General features: G+C 35.4%; 6 protein-coding genes across 6 annotated transcripts; 3 read left to right on the top strand and 3 right to left on the bottom strand. All coding sequences in view use genetic code 12, as the record gives it.

Annotated features, from left to right (window-relative positions):
* Window positions 1–579: 579 nt before the first annotated feature.
* J8A68_003238 (uncharacterized protein) lies at window positions 580–4581 on the top strand (the record flags this gene model as incomplete). Its single annotated transcript, XM_049407073.1, has 1 exon — window positions 580–4581. One exon carries the CDS (start codon window positions 580–582, stop codon window positions 4579–4581), a length of 4002 nt encoding a protein of 1333 aa, XP_049263470.1.
* A 181-nt stretch (window positions 4582–4762) lies between these two features.
* Window positions 4763–6121, bottom strand: J8A68_003239 (uncharacterized protein; the record flags this gene model as incomplete). The annotated part of the gene is made up of 1 exon (XM_049407074.1): window positions 4763–6121. The coding sequence occupies one exon, from the start codon at window positions 6119–6121 to the stop codon at window positions 4763–4765; it is 1359 nt and encodes a 452-aa protein (XP_049263471.1).
* A 2206-nt stretch (window positions 6122–8327) lies between these two features.
* On the bottom strand, window positions 8328–9458 carry J8A68_003240 (uncharacterized protein; the record flags this gene model as incomplete). Its single annotated transcript, XM_049407075.1, has 1 exon — window positions 8328–9458. One exon carries the CDS (start codon window positions 9456–9458, stop codon window positions 8328–8330), a length of 1131 nt encoding a protein of 376 aa, XP_049263472.1.
* A 1830-nt stretch (window positions 9459–11288) lies between these two features.
* Window positions 11289–13481, top strand: FLC1 (putative flavin adenine dinucleotide transporter; the record flags this gene model as incomplete). Its single annotated transcript, XM_049407076.1, has 1 exon — window positions 11289–13481. One exon carries the CDS (start codon window positions 11289–11291, stop codon window positions 13479–13481), a length of 2193 nt encoding a protein of 730 aa, XP_049263473.1.
* A 129-nt stretch (window positions 13482–13610) lies between these two features.
* J8A68_003242 (uncharacterized protein) lies at window positions 13611–14693 on the bottom strand (the record flags this gene model as incomplete). Its single annotated transcript, XM_049407077.1, has 1 exon — window positions 13611–14693. The coding sequence occupies one exon, from the start codon at window positions 14691–14693 to the stop codon at window positions 13611–13613; it is 1083 nt and encodes a 360-aa protein (XP_049263474.1).
* Window positions 14694–15170: 477 nt separating this feature from the next.
* On the top strand, window positions 15171–18749 carry BMS1 (GTPase; the record flags this gene model as incomplete). Its single annotated transcript, XM_049407078.1, has 1 exon — window positions 15171–18749. The coding sequence occupies one exon, from the start codon at window positions 15171–15173 to the stop codon at window positions 18747–18749; it is 3579 nt and encodes a 1192-aa protein (XP_049263475.1).
* Between the last annotated feature and the right edge of the window lie 49 nt (window positions 18750–18798).

Raw genomic sequence — 18798 nt, forward strand, 5'->3', positions numbered from 1 at the left:
ACCAACACCTCATATGGAGTTCTATTTGGTTTGGCCATCCATTGTACATCTGCACTAAAACTAACTTGCTTCCACCTTTTCCAGTTAGTACTATGACTAAGCACATTTTCATCAGTGGTGTAATTTCTGGTATCTTGTGTTTAGCTCCATTTCTACAAACCACCTCAGTTGTTTTCGATTCCATCGGTTTGTAGAGTACCCCTCTTCCGGGACTCCTCAGTCCGCTTATTTCGGAAATATCTACTTCTGAAAACATCACGAGCATTTCAATACAAATCCAATTGTAATTTATCCTATAAGACGCGTTCGCCAAATGTCTTTCAAATTTATATGTTTCCTATGTCTACACTTTCTACTGTATCATTCAGAAAAAGCCTATTCTGAAATTATGGGATTTTTGTATGTGCCCTGTGGCCGCCTTTTTTTTTTCGTTCTCCCTTTTTTTGATTGCCCATCAAAACAAAACTTTTTTTAAATTCCAACTGAGACAACAACAATAACAACATCAACAACAACAGGTTGACCGGTGTACACTTTGCGAAATAAGATTGATACTAGGTACCGTCCCCGTAAGTAAAGATGAGTAAATTAAAGTTACAGGTGGTCATTATTCCGTTGTATTCTGCACATGAACCAACCAACAGGCTAGATAAATTGGTTTCTAAACGGTTTTTACATTTGGCAGATCCCACAATCCAACTTAATGATGTGAAGCAACAAGTTGAAACTAGATACAAGAAGTTATATCCAGAGGAAGAATCGTTGCAGATTGTAGGATTTCAAGATACCAATCTTTGTGATTTAGATCCAGAATATACCCTTTCTGATGTTTTTGAATCAGGTGACGTTTTGAGAATTACGGTGAGAAATCAATTTAAAAGAAAAAGTATATCACCATTTAATACAAGCTTGCAAGCTACTGAGACCACACCTGTGCCTCATAATGCACCAATTCTCACTGCTGGTTCTGATTTTATTAGTAGTCGGAAGCGTACTCAAGAATATTTTGATAAGGCTGATAGTCATCTTCCTGTTAAACATTCAAAACCAAATAGTCCTGTATCATCCCCACAACGTGGAGATCATGTAGTGTCATCTCCAGTAGCACTTTTACCACCACAAACAACCGAAGACAGAACTATTCCACAAAAGAAGGGTGGTGTTCCCTCGGCTGCTGCTGTTGCTACCACTGAGGGTAATGGTAAGAGAATAACTTCAGGCATGTTATCAATCCCTCCACAAACTCAATTAGAAAAAGAGATAATTTCCAGAGGAAGGGGAAGACCTCCTAAAGATGGAACCCGTACCAAGTCACGTATTTTAGATTCAGATTCCTCTGTCGATTCAGTTCCAGAGAGTGAGGAAAGTTCTGAGTCCGAAGAAGAAGAAATATCGGAAGTGGATCTAGATTATAGTGAAATGAATGAATCCTTTGTTGTTTCAAGTGAAAGCCAAGAAAGTGCTGTTGCATCTGAGTCAAGTGCAGTTGCATCTGAGTCAGAACAAATGACACAAGTTGAATCAGAAGTATCAACCCCCCCTGAATTAACCAGAGCTGAATCCAAAGTACTGGAATCAAAGCAAGCTCCTCCAAAATCAAAAAGTGATATCACTGTCGAAAAGAAAGCAGGTAAAGATTTCCTCGCTAAATCTGAAATACTCCGTATGTTCAAACTGAAAATTCCGAACTCCCGTGGAAGAACTGAAGAGATAATCAATAAACCAAATCCAAAACCAAAACCTGCTACTCCTGAGTTCCTTGATCCTAAACTGGAAGCAGTGTTAAGACGACTTGCGGTAAATATGGTGGATGCTGACGTTGATTTAAGTTTAGGTAGAGGATCAAGAAGAGCGGCTGCACCCACCTCATTGAAAGATGTTGACGATTTACAGGCAAGACGGCTTTCTTCACGGGCATCTCCGCCATCCTCAAGGACAAATGAGAGAAAAAGATCAGAAAAGCGTCAAAGTCCAGCCTCCCCCAAAAAAAAAAGTTCGCCCGTAGTAAAAGAAGTTAAGCCCAAGGTAACGCCTAAGTCTGAGGGATCAAAAGTTAAGAAGCAGATACTTTCGAAGGAAAAAAAGCATAGTTCAAGTGATGTGGTACATATTGATGACGATGAAAGTACTCCCATTGAAACAGGATACCAGATTATAGATGATACGAAGGCAGGAAAACTTGAAAGAACACAATTGAAACTAAAAAGCTTTGAACAAACATTAAGAGCATTACAAACTGATGATGGTTCCTCTTTGAAAGTGATGCCTAAGGGCTTGGCTTCTGGAATAGATGAAGATAAGCGTGATTATGAAAATTTAATCGTGGATTCAAGATTAATTTTAGTAGATAAGGATAAGAGGGACTATAATTACCTGATTGAATTTATACCTCATGAATCTTTGACTCCTAAGGCATCTCGCGCGGCATCTCCTAAAAAAAGTAAACTGCCAGTTTCAAACGCTATCCCTGATAAATTAAAAGTTGATAATGATCCACCATCTCCTTTGAAATCAAAGCTGCCAATTGTCAAGACTGTTATTGATACTGTGGAGGCTGGGATCAATGGTAAATCTGAAGTCACTAAGGATCAATCCCCACTTCCGCAATCAACGGGGCCAATTTCGAAAGATACTGCTGATGCGTCAAATACTGCGAGCAATAAACAATCTGAAGTAGCAAAAACTCAGTCAACTCTCAAATCAAAGCTGCCAATTTCTAAAGTTACAAATGATGCTTTGCAAACTGAGACAAAAGACAAATCTGACAGTAACAAGAACCAGATTCAAATGGTAACACTTTCAATTGACAAGACCAATAAAACCACCAAAGAATCGGGCGGTTCACAATCGAGGATTGCAACATTGACATTGCCAAAGGACCTGGTATCAGACGTGGAGCCAGAACAGCCACAACCAATTCCTGCAGAAGAATCTGTTGCCAAGGATACTGTCCAAGAAAGGGAACCAATCGAAGAACCACATGATTCACCTCCCTCAGGACCGGATTTATTTGTTGATGCTGAAATTGACTATGTTGTGACAGACGATGAATCTATATCAATTTCGGACCTGGTTTCAGACTCGGTACAAGGAGTTGGGTCAACTATGAAAGTTACAGGATCTGAAAACGCTTCAGCAAATGACAGTGAAGTAATTGAAATCAGTGATGAAGAAAATAATGAAAAGGAAACGAATGCTAGCGCACGCCAAAGCATCAAAAAGATTTTCGGAGCTCAGAGACAATCGACCTTTGGGGAGTTATTAGCTAAATCAACTGCACACAAAGATGTTGTAAATGGTCATAAGCAAGTTTCATCTCCTATCAATAAGTCAAATGATGTAAGTCCATTAAAGAATTTATCACATATTCCAATCTCAGATTCTTCAAAACTGGTAGTTCCACCTGTGTCAGAGAAAGCATCTCCAACTCCCGCTTCTGCCCTTATCAATTTGGCCTTAAATGATTCTTCGATTCCAGATATCTTCAAACCAAAGGGAATGTCCATGTCACCATCTGCAGTTTTTAGAGCCCATTCTCCAATAAAAGAAAATCAAAAATCGCTTCCAAAGGAAACATTTGTTAATACCCCTAGAGTTTCGCCTTTGCGAACTGCTGATTCAAGAGCTAAACAACCTGCAAATTCTCCAACAGATCCAAGGAATAGACCACAGCTTTCAAAAACTCCTAGCGCTGATGAAAATGGAAAATCAAAATCACCAGATGTGAGTTCCAATGGTAGACCTCCAAGTGCGACTGGTCCAGGGAAGGTTTCTCCTGCGTCCTTTTTTACTAGAACTGTACCACCAGGGAACAAAGAGGATTCGCCAACTAAGCAGTCTGGAACTTCTTTTGCAAGTAAGATTTCATTCTTTGATCTTTGGCCATCCAAACCAACTGGTGCGAAAAATGCAACACCAACCAATTCGGGGAGTAAAGCCGCATTTGCATTAAATAAGAGTGGTAGTTCAGGGCAAGAGAAAGATACAGTCAGTACTTCAAGAAAGAGGGAATTAGAAGATTCATCATCTGGGGAATCAAGTGAGGAAGACGCATCATCATCTGAATCAGAAGGTGAAGAAGGAAGTAAAACAAAGAAACCAAGATTAATTGCAACTGCCCCATCGACAATTAGAAGGTCACAATCTCCTCTTTTCACAAGCACGACTCCGTCCGTTTCCAATGTTCAAGATAAATTATCATCTATTGCAAATCAAGCTTCGGTAAACACACCTGTTACTGAAAAACGTGCTACGGCATCTCCGAAACCAACTGCTCCAGCTTCGGCTTTGAAGACTCCGTTATTAAATTCTTTGACTGATTTAGCAAATCGTGGTTTACCTGATGTTAGAGATAAAGAAGGAGCAGCTGCAACGCAAGGAACGGCAACTGAGAAGAAGAACGCTGAGGGAAATCCTTCAAGTGATGAAGAGGAAGAAAGTAGTGGTGACAGTAGCAGCAGTGATGGTGAAGAAGAAGAGGTTGGCAATGAGGATGGTAAGTTTCTCAGTTTAAAGCTGGTTAAAGAGGATCAACCAAAAAAGAAGAAAGTGGGCTTATTTAGCTCTTTGTTAAGAAGATAGGTGGATAATAGCTTGAATTTATTTCGTAGATAACTTTGTTTTAATTATGTATTATAGTGAATTTGAAATCAGTCAGTAAAAGTGAAAGTACAATTGTAGATATTCATTCTTTTTATTTTTCTAATTTGATCAACTAAAATGAAAAGTATAAAATGACTCTAAAGAAAACAAATCGGGTTTTTCATTCGATATCTGATTCTCGGAAGCCCCTACCACGGATTTCTCTTCCTATAATCATGCTAGACCATATTCCGTAAGGAATATCAGGTGGTAGACTTTCGGATATTACCTTCAATATCTCATAGAAAATCTCGTGAATAAACTTTTTTGCAACCTCTGGTTGTTCCTTTAGTAGGGCACCAGCATAGATTTCAAAAAAATCAGCCATAAATTCTTCCTCGTATATTCGGGTTTCATCTAGACTCTGATAATCAGGCATTTTACCCGTCATTGTGTAAGGTACCCATTCAGTTTTCAACTGGTTCATAATTATGGGGTCGCCTAAACCGATATGCAAATTATAGGCCTTGGTTAGTTTTGACATTAACGTGTTTGTACCCAATATAATTTTCAATGATCGATATGCATTCTGGGTAACCTGCCTACCATTACTTCTGCACAAGAGATAGGTTATTCGAGAAGCTTCAAGACTTAAATAGAAATCACCCAATCCATCGAGAACAGATAATTCCTTTCTCACTATGCCATAGTTTCTAAAGTCTAAATCATAACCTCCGGTAGTCATGGTTTGGGCAAACTGGTGTTCTGGATTTAACATCATTCTATAGAATTCCTTATGCATTAATCCTTTTACTAGTAGTTCGCGATCATGTATTTTAGGTAAATCTGGTAGGTATATCTTTTGATCAAAAACCTCACGGAAAGAAATATATCTGGAATCACTCTCATATAACAAATCATCTCGTACCTTGACTTTCTCGATATATTCATTGAATGCACGCATTGTAAATTCGTCCCTTTCGCTCAATACGACATTTCTGTTGAATAAGGTGTTGATATTTGAGTTCCTTTCATTTATGTATATTTCAATAATATTGTCAACAATCTTATTTGCCTCCTCTTCTGAACATTCCTCAGTCAAAAATCCAAATGCAGCATAAAGCCACTCTCTTATACTTTCGCTTGTTTTTGTTCCGGATCCAAGGGGAATCATTAGTTCAAGTCTAGAACTTTCATTGGTTAAAGACTTTTTCATCTCACAATGGAGAATTGAATCCTTCTTGGGTAATTCTTTTCTTAAGAAAGCGGATAAATCATGAACTGCTGCTTTAATAAGAGCACCACTTTCATCCCTAAGCAATTCTTTAAATCTTCGATACAGGGCCAATCGAATAAAGTCTGATCCAATTGAGGAGTACTGAAGTCTAAGTTGTCTGTTGGTGAACTTTAATGGAGTTGGGATAAGCATGGAAGTATCTTCAGTATTAGCAGTCGTTGTGGACGCATGCGACAGTCTCCGTATTTCCTTATAAGGATAACGTATCATTGTTGTCTTTCGTATTCTTCGTACACGAATCATATTGATATTGAAATTATGAAAGGAATATGAATCAAACTTTATACTTGATAATTTTTGTTAAAGATGCAAAAAAAACGAAAACAACTCTAAAAGAAATGACTCAGTAGAATTTATATAACTAAGTAAATGACAAAGCGCGGCAGGTAAATAAATGACATTCAGTATGTGCAACACTAACCCCTCGTGTAGATTTTATGATTTTTGATTGGGGGATGATCTTTTTTTTTAGGTGGTGGTGGCAACTGGTTTGAAATCTGGAATGAGGGATGACATTAATTTTCTTTCGCGTTCTACAAGTGGTTTAATTGACAAGAGATTTAGACAATTTACACAAAATCAAGTTTCTATTATTATGATTGCAGTCACTGTATGAATGCTATTTATCAGCTATATTACTACGTCTTCTGATGGGTAGTTGTCATTTAAAGAAGTATTGAATCGTATTCGTAAACTGTCTCTGAGTAGTAATTCCGCGTTGTCATTGGCTGTTTTGTTTTTCCGTGAAATCTTGACTCATTTGTTGCAATGACAAATACTTGAATTGGTCATAGATTTGTATCAGCGTAAACTTCTAATAGAATCACAGCAAGAACAGCTTAGGTGACTAAGATTTTTAGCGTAAGACTCCTAACTTTCAATGAGTCACATTCTCAAATAGCAGGACATTAGAGGATATGCGCAATCTAACCAAAACCTCGGCTATGTCTATCAGAGTATGACTCAGTGTAGTCTAAATATGACTAATAGGAATTCTGATAGGGTATTATGGGCTGAGATTTGATTGTGGAGATTCACTATCGAATCTGTCGGGCAGCTCTGACTTGCATAAAAAGGAGGTTCCAGCAAAATCTAATGATTACACTACCTACAGTACTTGATAATTTGAGAGGCTGTGCTCTCCAGATTTTAGCTACTTATTTCATTTTGCTATCCTAATATGACGATAAAGGAAGCACAGCAGGTATAAGAATTTTGTAGAAGGTGATAGAAGTAAAAAAAAAGTAATGGGAACCCTGTTCCGTTTTTTTTTTCATATTGAATCTGTTTCTATATTGCTGGCTGTTTCTAAAATGAATGGGATTCTGCTTTCTTATTGGTTCTCTCATCCCTTCAATAAATATAATTTCATTTATATCCTTTCCTTGTATTTTTATTTTCATTTGCAACCACCGGGTATGATTTTCTGTTGTTTTTTAACAAAATTTCAGACCAAATGAATAGAGCCAAATTTATCATTTTTGAACACATGCATTCTTTTTTCTTGTTCCCTGAAGACTTCTACCTTCTATCCATCTATGAAGCTTTATTTCCTTCTCAGTTTGAATCCACCAATTTTTTAATCCACAAAGTAGGGAATTGCTGCAAAAAAAGTCATAACAAGAAGAAGCAATTTTTTTGGAAGATGCACGACACATCAAGTGACTTTCACATGATATTCACGTGAAAATCATACGTAAATCACGCGAAAGTCACGCGTTTCAAAATCATCCGGAAAATTTCCAAAATTCCAAAACAACGAAGCAGCCCGTGTAGCGTAATGGTTAACGCGTTTGACTTCTAATCAAAAGATTGCGGGTTCGACTCCCGCCATGGGTTCTTGTTGCGGTTTTAGCTCAGTTGGGAGAGCGTCAGACTGAAGAGATTCAGTCACAGTTTAATCTGAAGGTCCTGTGTTCGATCCACAGAAATCGCATATTTTTTGCTTTTTTGGACTCTTTGAATACATGAATGTAATATAGAGGAAAATGGGTTGTCAAACTGCTTGTCAGAACTTTTGTTGAAAGGGTTTTCAGGCTGTGGGAGACCAATGAATACACAGTGTTTGCGATTTTTTTTTTTTGCAACCAATTCGCTCGATGTCGAAGCCACGAAAAGGCTCATGAATTGTTCAACAAGAGAAAAGACCAAGGCAGGTTGTGCCAGAAGGATTAATTAAGAAGAATCTAATATTTTGCCTCAATGGGTTGAAAACAGAAAGTGATTCATAAATATCATGCATGTAGTTACTTAAATAGAGAACTGACCCGCAAACTAACAACCTACTACATGTAGAGTCTACAAACAGATAAACCATTGCTCTTGCAACTTCCCTTTTAAAGTAAATCTCTTCTAACTTTTTCGTCCTCATTACTATAAATGCCATTTTATATATAATACTATACGCTATATATGCCAATTAATCGTTATGCAAATGCAGTCATCATCATCATAATCCTTCTTGGAAATTTTCCTTCATGAATAAACATAAATCACTGAATTCATCTTTTAAAAATTTATTCAACATTAATTCCCCAATTATTACTTTAAAATCACAAAGATATAAAAAGCCAACCTCTAATCGAAATAAATCTTTTAAACTTACACCTACCACTGTCGCAAATACTTTTTGTCTTTGATACATATCTTCAATATTCTTTGAAGAACATCTAATTGAAGCCACGATGAACCTGTATACATTATTCATAGTCAAGGGTATCAAATCTAATAATATTGTCATTTTGAACATGATGAATGCAGAATGGATATAAGAACTTACCGAAATAGACGGGGAATATTGTTTGATTCTAAGTAAGAAATCATCAATTGATAATGGTGGGATTTTGATTAAATTAAATATTTTGAGTAAATGAGTATTTTGACTACGTTTTGTAGATCGCAAGATTTCTGATTTGAGATTATCAAGATTTATATCAGTGATTGGATTTTTTAATACATCTAAATTTAAATCAGGTAATAATTGTTCAAGTGGGATAAATGGGGCATCAATTTTGTTATCATTTGAATCAGTATCATGATATTTGATATCATCGATATTATCTTCATATACGGATTCATAATCTTGTGGTAAATCCGGTATTTGAACCTCCAATTCATCTTTTGACATTGAATCAGGATTCCCACCCTCTCTTAATAAATAATCAGCCACTGTATCATAGGTATTAGTGAACCCTTCATCTTCAAAATTCGGACGATTATTCAATTTGGCAAACTTCAAGGGAGGTGAAAGTGAAGGACTATCAGGTCGACGAATTGGAGTGGTACTTATTTTATATTTGTTTTCACTGATTTTGATTAAATCATCTTCGTTAAACCCCATTTTTTTTAATAATTGAGTTCTAAAAGTATGACATAAATCAGGATTTTGTTGCAATTGGATAATAGAATGCAAAGTTTTGGATAGGATAAATATTGCATGATATATATGCAATTTATTGATATCCTTATCTCCTTGGGTAATTTGAGCAAGCAACCCATCAAGTTCAATTTCACCAAGTCCTTGAGGTGGATTCTCAGCCACAAATGTTGGTTGATTCGGTTTCAATTCTAGATCTGACATTGGCGGAGACTCGGAATTATGTGTGACAATATATCAAAGGAGAATCATGTACTATATCAATGATGGGCAGATTTGGAGGGTTAGCTAAAGTAAACTGAATCAATCGTGCGTGTTTTTTTTTTTTTTTTTTGGTTTTGGAGAGGATCTCCAAAACTTTAAATCGTTTGCGAAATCGGTGGTGCTACCAGTTTCTATTTTTTTTTTATTTTAAGAGGAACACCCCATACCAAGAAATTTTTTTTTTTGGCAGTCGGTTGCAAACATTTGACGATTTGTACTCGTATTTATAATTTAGATCTGAACCTTTTCCGCGGCTAGGGAAACTAGCTTCCCTTTGATAAGAATATCGTGAATTTTAATTAAATAGGAAAATTAAATGTATGATTATTCATATCAGAGACATTCACAAATCTTTACATTGCGGATAATGTTTTATGTGATTGACTGCCAAAAAAGTAGAAACAGCTTGATAAATTAGATTGACGTTGAGTCCAGTTATACCTCCAATGGATTCTTGGTTAAAGACACGTGTGAGACCCTTTTGTAAAATATGCATAAGTATAAACAGTCAAACAGAGATACGGAGAAATGAGACAGTTGTAAATTGTATTATAGCAATTAGCAGCTAACTTCAACGTACATAGAATTGCATAATCAGAAGGGTTGTGGGGGGTTACAAATGATTGGTTCAAGTATACAAGAAATTTAGGAGTATCTTGGCATTCGGTAAACCCCCCTTATTTATTTTTTTGTTAATGATAGTAGGATAGCTTTCACTTTTGCAACCCCCTTACAACATCGACCTGACAACTATTTGATTTGGATTCATGACTTACAATTAAATAAATCCATAAACCCCAGATAAAAAAAACCCCTTAATTCGGTGAAAACTCAGCCTTGCAGGAGAATCTTTCAATCTTAAACAATCAGACAAACTTAGAGCTAATAGGGAGTACTCCGTGAAAACCTCGAGGTTTATAGAAATATTATTTGAACCCTTGCAACAAAGAAGCCGCACCATTTTTATTGTACTTTTCTCTAGATTTTTTCCTTTGACAAAAAAACCCATTGTTTTCTGAAATTTCGTTCAGGAAATTTTATTGTTAAAGCCAATTCATAATTTAGTGCGTTAAAAGCTATTCGGGCCCCGTAAACTACGTAAACATGGGTACGCGATACTTTATTAGACGTGATCTACTGTTGACACTAGTCACCACAAAATTGATGATTGATGACAAAGATCATGTGATGATGTTTAGTCATTCATAAGCCTTAGACGTATCCAATGACCAAAGCGATGATCTCATAACCGGGAGTCGACCGAATGAAAAAGCTCTGAAAATTAAGTAGGTCACATGACGCGTCCCATCTTAAATATATGAAATCCGAAAGCAAACACGAGGGTATTTATTATTTATAAAATTTTATTTTTAGTAATGAATAAAAAAATTTCATTTTTTTCTCTTCTCACTTCACTTTATATTACTTCACAATGAGGCTAAGAAAAATTTATCCCTTCCTTTCCATTATTGCGCAAAATGCTTAACATTAAAAAATAAATAAATAAATAACCATTTTAAAATTAAATTTAAAATGTCAAAAGTTCATTTTTTACATTAATCAACAGGAAACTACAGAGAAAGATTTTATTCTTCTTGTTATTTGAATATTTATTTATATAATCATTCACATATCGTATTTTAAAATTTATTGAAAGAGAAAGAGAGTGTTGTTACTTTTACTTCCCTACTTTAAATAACTTCATTCACTACTAATTATCTGTTTTATTTTTTTACAACCAACTGTTGCTATTATTAGACTTACACATAAATGCTATTAAACCTATCAAAGTTATTGCTATTGGTTATTGCAATCACCACAACCACTAATGCACAAAGATTACTTTCTGCAAATTCATTAGTTCAATGTATGGATAATTCTCAAATATCTCCATCTTATTTTAATGTCACTTTCAATCCTGATGATAGATCTTTAAGATATAATTTGGATTTAACTTCATCCTTAAATACTTATGTAACAGCTCATGTTGAAGTATATGCTTATGGGTTTTTAATTATTGAAAAAGATATTGATTTATGTAGTTTAGGTTGGAAACAGTTTTGTCCTGTTTACCCAGGGCCACTTCAAGTTGATTCGATTGAATATATTAGTAAAGAATATGCCGATCAGATTCCAGGAATCGCTTATGAAGTCCCAGATATTGATGCTGTTGTTAAAGTTCTAGTTTTGGACCAGTCTACAGGTGAGCAATTGTCATGTATCCAATCTTCCTTCACAAACGGGAAAACAATTAGTCAAACTGGAGTTAAATGGGCTACTGCTGTAGTTGCAGGCTTAGGATTATTAATTGCTGCTATATTATCAACTTTTGGAAATTCAAATGCCGCATCTCATATTGCAGCAAATTCAATTTCTTTGTTCCTTTATTTCCAAAGTGTGGTTGTTGTTTCAATGCAAGCTGTTGAACGTGTCCCACCAATTGCCAGTTCTTGGTCTGAAAATTTAGCTTGGTCAATGGGTTTGATTAGAATCGAATTTATGCAAGATATATTTAGATGGTATATCCAAGCTACTGGAGGTAAGCCAACCACTTATTTGAAAGGAGTTGTACAACAAATATTAGTTCAAAAGAGAGGTTTAGAAAGATTCGCTAAAAGAAGCCTTGACTATGCGCTTCAGTCAAACAAGACTTTGATTGTTCTTAGAGGTATTGAAAGAATTGGGTATAACTCAAAGATTGAACCAACTTCAATTGTAGTCACAGGATATACATTCTTTATCCTTGTTGGATATTTGCTTGTCGTCGTTTTGGTTCTTGCTAAATCAGCCATTATCTTATTGAAACGTTTCAATAAAATTAACCGTTCATTCTCGATGTTCAATACTGGATTTAATCATTTACTTAAAGGTTCTGTCTTGAGATATATTTGTATTGGTCTTACACAATTGACCATTTTTTCATTTTGGGAATTCACAAAACAAGATTCCCCAGCAGTTATTGTCCTTGCAGTTCTTTTCTTATTATTGCTTGCCGCTGTTTTATCATGGTCATACTACAACGTTTTGAAATATGCCCGTGAATCAAAGAAAAAGTTTGATAACCCAGCAGCTTTATTATATGGAGATGCAAATATTTTAAATAAATTTGGATTTTGCTATACTATGTTCAGAGCCGAGAAATATTATTTTGGACTTGTACAAATTGCTCATATCCTTCTTAAATCAATTTTTATTGCATTTACTCAATCAGCAGGTAAAGTTTCCGTATTCCCAGTTTTCATATTTGATTTAGCTTATACAATTTATCTTATCTATGAAGGACCATATTTGAACAAACCAACAAATATCACCAATTATATGATTGCAATTGTAACCACCATCAATTCATTTTTATTTTTATTTTTTTCAGATATTTTTGGACAACCAGCTTCAGTTGGTTCTATTATGGGTTGGATATTTTTTATTTTAAATGCTGGGTTTTCATTAGTGCTTTTACTTTTAATCATTACTTTTATTGTCTTGTCGGTAATTTCCAAAAATCCAGATGCAAGATTCGCACCAGTTCGTGATGATAGATTTTCATTCCAACGTAAATCTTCAATCAAAAGAACAGAAAAGAGAGATTCAAGTAATGGAGAAGCAAGTAGTAGTGGTGCTAATGAAGAAAATGAATTGGCTGCATTGGGAATCGCTGCTCAAGATCATGCACTTGATTGGGAGCGTGAAATGTATAAATTAAACAATGTCTCAACCGGATATATCTCCCCTCATATCGATGATGAAATTGAAATGGAGGAGAATAAAGGATTAGGATCACGTCTTAAAGATAAGATTGTTAGAAAACTTTCCAAGAGAGGCAGGTCAGAAAGGCCAGTTAGTGGTGTACGGATGAGTGAGACTTTGGTTAACAAAGAGAATGAACCACAAGATATTGAAATCTTGGAGAGACATGAATCTAGTGGATCTAGTGATATTGAAAAGAGTCCAGCTAGACTTATTTGAACAGTTGAAAAGAACGGTATTATTATTTTTTAGTTAGGTTTTTAGGTTTGTTATTTTGTACATTAGATTTTAGTGAAAACGTTATCAATTATTTTTCGGAGAAATATTTTAAAACTACATATTAAACGGCTATACAAGCTTATCCCATAACTTTTCAATCTCACTTAAATACTTTTTCGTTAGTTTATCATCAAGATACGAAAACCAAAAGTTAAGTTTTTCTTCAAATGGAAGGGTCTTTAAGATGGAATCAAATTCCTCTGGAAATTTGGGACTAGATTCTGGATTTTCTCTCTCATTTGCTTTATTGTAAGACTTCACAACTCCATTGAAATCAATGGGTGATATTAATTTATTCAACAAATCTGCCAGTTTTGCCACTGCTTGGGAAACTAAATGAATATCAGCTTCTGTATAAACATAATCTTCATTTACTTCAATTTTAGTGGCCCAACTATCTTTATACATATCTGAAGTCTCCAAACTAGAAAACCGAAGATTTAATGGAGTCAGAGTTGTTAGATAAGGAATTGTTTGAACTATTCCTGGATTGAAAATATTATAAAGCTTATTTTCAAACCATTGAGAAGTTGAATCTTCTGCAATTAATGGGAATATTGGTCTTGATAATTGTGGATCACATTTAAAATCAAACAGATGGGCTAATAAATCCAGAGATGTGAATTCTTGAAATATTTGTTTCTTAATATTTGGAGGTACATAGCATTCAAATAATCCACCAACAAATGTATGTGGCATATAAAATGAGATTCTTCTTTTGGCATATTTCTTCCTTCTTGCCATTTTATAACATACAAGATTTCTTGATTCCCATTCTAATGAACTTTGAGGATCTCGCGATAATAAATCTTGATTATGATAATATTTATTCTTACCAGTATATTCTAGACTTTTCCCATTGGTCTTTCTTTCTAATTTTAAATCAATTTTCTTTCTAACTAAATTATTCAATTTTTTATATTTTTGTTTCATAAACGATTTGACATCCAGATATGATTCAAGATCTTCTTCTTGTTTAAATTCAGGATTTCCAATTATATCATAACTTGGCAATGTTAACATCTCCCCTAATTTTGGTTTCAACATACAAAAAGGTTTATCCCAATCCACATGACCCAGAGATTCTATTCTAATTGTCTTTTGATAATCCACTTGTCCATGGTCGCAATGTGAAAGTGTAAGGAAATGCATGGATATAGGCAGGATTATTCCTGAAATCTTGTATTGTCGAGTCACTTTGAATCCTGTGAATGGTAAAGTGGTTAAAAATGGATGATTTGGATGACATATTTTGTGATTGGTAAAATGCCAAGTTGATATAACTAAGGGTATTAGAAGGAACAATATACAACATTTTGATATTATTCGTTTCATATGTATTTAAGAGCATGTTTGCCTTTGCCAAGCTTAATAAAAGTTATATGGGTGCAACAACATTTTAATTTGCACAAATATCAAAAAATAAGAAAACTGCAAATCAGTTTTAGCAGCCAAAACAAAACAAAAATATTTTGTTAAAATTCCGAGATTGTATCACGTGATAAAAGAAGTCGGATCTCGATTTTTTTTCTTTCATGATGAGATGCGAGAGATGCGTCCATTTAAAAATTTATCAGTGTTTGCAAATCATTTGATTTCCAGTACTTTAAGAACCAACACACACCCTTTATGGACGCTCAACAACAATCGAACAAGGCCCATAGAGGCGGTTCGAATAGAACTACCGCCAAGAAGAAGCTTCACCAGAATGGCCAAAACATAAAAGCTTTTGCCGTTTCTGCACCAAGAAAGTTGGAACGTATGGCAAGAAGAACTCATGATGTGAATGAAAAGAAGTTACATGTCCCTATGGTTGATCGTACACCTGATGACGACCCACCTCCAGTGATAGTTGCAGTTGTCGGTCCTCCAGGAACTGGGAAAACTACATTAATAAAGTCACTTATTCGTAGATTAACTAAAACTACTTTAACTGAAGTGAAAGGTCCAATCACGGTCGTCAGTGGGAAAAGAAGGAGATTGACTTTTATTGAGGGAAATAATGATTTGAATTCAATGATTGATATAGCTAAGATCGCAGATTTGGTTTTGTTATTAATTGATGGGAATTATGGATTAGAAATGGAAACTATGGAATTCTTAAATATTGCTCAACATCACGGTATGCCAAGAGTGCTTGGTGTTGCCACTCATTTGGATTTATTCAAGTCTCAATCCACGTTACGTACGTCTAAGAAAAGGTTAAAGCATAGATTTTGGACTGAAGTTTATCAAGGTGCAAAATTGTTTTATCTTTCCGGGGTTATAAATGGTCGTTATCCAGATAGAGAAATCCTTAATTTAAGTAGATTTATATCAGTCATGAAGTTCAGACCACTTAAATGGAGAAATGAACACCCATATCTTTTAGCAGATAGAATCACCGATTTAACACATCCTCAATTAATTGCTGAAAATCCTAAATGCGACAGAAAAATCGCTGTTTACGGATATCTCCACGGGACTCCATTACCTTCATCAGGTGCTCATATCCACATTGCCGGTGTTGGTGATCATTATGTCCACTCGGTAGAAAAATTACCTGATCCATGTCCTACTCCATACTTTGAACAAAGACTCGAAGAAATCGAACGAGAACGGGCAAAAGCTGCAGCCGAATCAGGAGAACCATTAGCAAAGACCACAAGAAGAAGAAAGAGATTAGAAGATAAACAGAAGATCATATATGCTCCAATGTCTGATGTTGGAGGTGTTCTTGTAGATAAAGATGCTGTATACATTGATATTGGTAAAGAAAGTTTCAATAAAGAAGCTGGAGACGGAGAAATGGGAGAAGGTGAAAAATTAGTTACTGATTTACAAGATGTTGCAAAGACCATGACAGAAAGGATGGAAGAAGGACCTGGTTTACAATTATTTTCTAGTTCAAGGGCCCTTAATGAAGTTGATAACGACGAGGAAGATGAAGAAGATGGCGGGTTATTATCTGATTTAGATGAGGAAGAAGAAGACGAAGATACTAGAAAAAACACAGGTAGAAAGTCATTGAGAAAAGCTCGTGTGTATGGGAAGTCAATCACTGAAGATGATGAATTTGACAATGAAGAATCAGACAACGAAGATTTTGACGAAGAAGACGAGCCTCGTATGGTTGAAGTTGATTTCGGAAATGACAAATACAAAGAAAGCGAATTGGAATTTGTCGAAGATACTTCATTGTCTTCAGATGAAGATGAAGACTATAGAGCAACTGCTTCGAGATTAGCAGGATCTGTTCGTAGAAAATGGGATATCAACAAATTACTTTATTTACCCAACATAGAACCTGCTGATGTTATTAAAAGATGGATTGGGGACGAGGATGACGAAGATGAAGAAGAGGATATCGAGCAAGATGATGACGATTTCTTTAGGAAGAAGGATATAAAAGAAATTGCAGAAGATTTGGATACTATGAAACCAGTATATCCTTCAGTTGAAGATCTTAAAGCAAAATTCGATGCCAACAGCATAGACGAGGAGAATAGCGACGACGAGTATGAAAATGGATATAAAATCTTAAAATCTAGACTCTTAGTTGCTCCAAAGTTGAACGACGCAGATAAGCAAGAAGATGGAAGCGATGAAGATGACGATGAAGAAGAATTGTACGGAGATTTTGAAGATTTAGAAGCCGAAGGAGATGAAGGACAGGCTAAAGCTGGTTCTGACGAGGATGGGGATGAAGAAGAAGGTAGCGATTTCGCCGACTTTGAAGCCGAAGAGGAAAAAGCTGAACTCAGCGAAGATAACGAAGAAGAAGCTGCAGAGGATGAAAATATGACAGTGGAAGAAAAGAGACAATTAAATGCTGCCAAGAAGGCTAAATTGAAAATGCAATTCGAAGAGGAAGAATATCAAGAAGACCCAGAAGCTGACAACGAAGCTGAGACATGGTATGAGTTCCAAAAGAATAAAATGGCTAAACAGTTGGAAATTAATAAGGCTGAATTTGAAGAAATGGATCAAAATACAAGAATCAAAATCGAAGGATACAAAGCTGGTTCATATGTCAAGATTGTTTTTGATAAGCTCCCTTGTGAATTTGTTGACAACTTACAACCAGAGTACCCAATTGTCTTAGGTGGGTTATTACCAACTGAGTCAAGATTTGGTATTATGAATGTCAGAATTAGAAGGCATCGTTGGCACAAGAAGATCTTGAAATCTCAAGATCCTTTAATTTTGTCTTTGGGTTGGAGAAGATTCCAAACCATCCCTATCTATACCACTTCAGATTCTAGAACCAGAAATAGAATGTTGAAATATACTCCAGAACATGCATACTGTTTTGCTTCCTTCTATGGTCCTTTAGTTGCACCAAATACTACTTTCGTTGGGTTCAACCTTGTCGATAATCAATCTACTACTGGTGCTTTTAGAGTTGCTGCAACTGGTATTGTTGAAGATTTGAATTCATCAGTTGAAATTGTCAAGAAATTAAAATTGGTTGGTTATCCATATAAAATTTTCCGTAACACGGCCTTTGTAAAAGATATGTTTTCAAATGCTTTAGAAGTTGCTAAATTTGAAGGTGCTCAAATCAGAACTGTTTCAGGTATACGAGGAGAAATAAAGCGTGCACTTTCTAAACCTGATGGTCATTTCAGAGCTACTTTTGAAGATAAAATCTTGATGTCTGACACTGTCTTTTTGAAGACTTGGTATCCAGTTAAAGTCAAGAAGTTTTATAATCCTGTTACTTCCTTATTGCAAGGAAAGCATTCTGAATGGAAGGGTATGAGATTGACTGGTCAAGTTAGAGCCGCACAAAATATTGCCACTCCTTTGAACAATGATAGTGCTTATAAAAAGATTGAAAGAGCAGAAAGAAGATTCAATCCTTTGAGAGTCCCAAAATCTATTAAAGAAACATTGCCATTCAAATCTCAAATCCATCAAATGAAGCCACAAAAGAAGAAGACTTATATGTCCAAGAGAGCTGTCGTTTTAGGTGGAGAAGAAAAGAAAGCAAGAGATTTGATGCAAAAGATTGCCACTATTAGAAAAGAGAAGGAAGCAAAGAGAAGGACTAAGAAGGATGAAAAATTCAAAGAAAAATTGAAGACTATCGCCAAAAAGGAAGAATTAAGGAAAGACAAAGAAAGAGAACGTAAAAAGGAGTATTTTGCTAAAGAAGGTAAGAAGAGAGGTTTAGGTTCTAGTGAAGGAAACAGCCAGGCATTTGGTAAGAAGAAAAGAACCTAATGAGCTTGAGTGTACAATAGTCTATAGATTAATAAATGCTAAATTTAAT

Source organism: Hemisphaericaspora subhashii (assembly GCF_019202705.1).
Source record: "Hemisphaericaspora subhashii strain CBS 10753 chromosome Unknown scaffold41, whole genome shotgun sequence".
NCBI classification, from domain to species: Eukaryota; Fungi; Ascomycota; class Pichiomycetes; order Serinales; family Debaryomycetaceae; genus Hemisphaericaspora; species Hemisphaericaspora subhashii.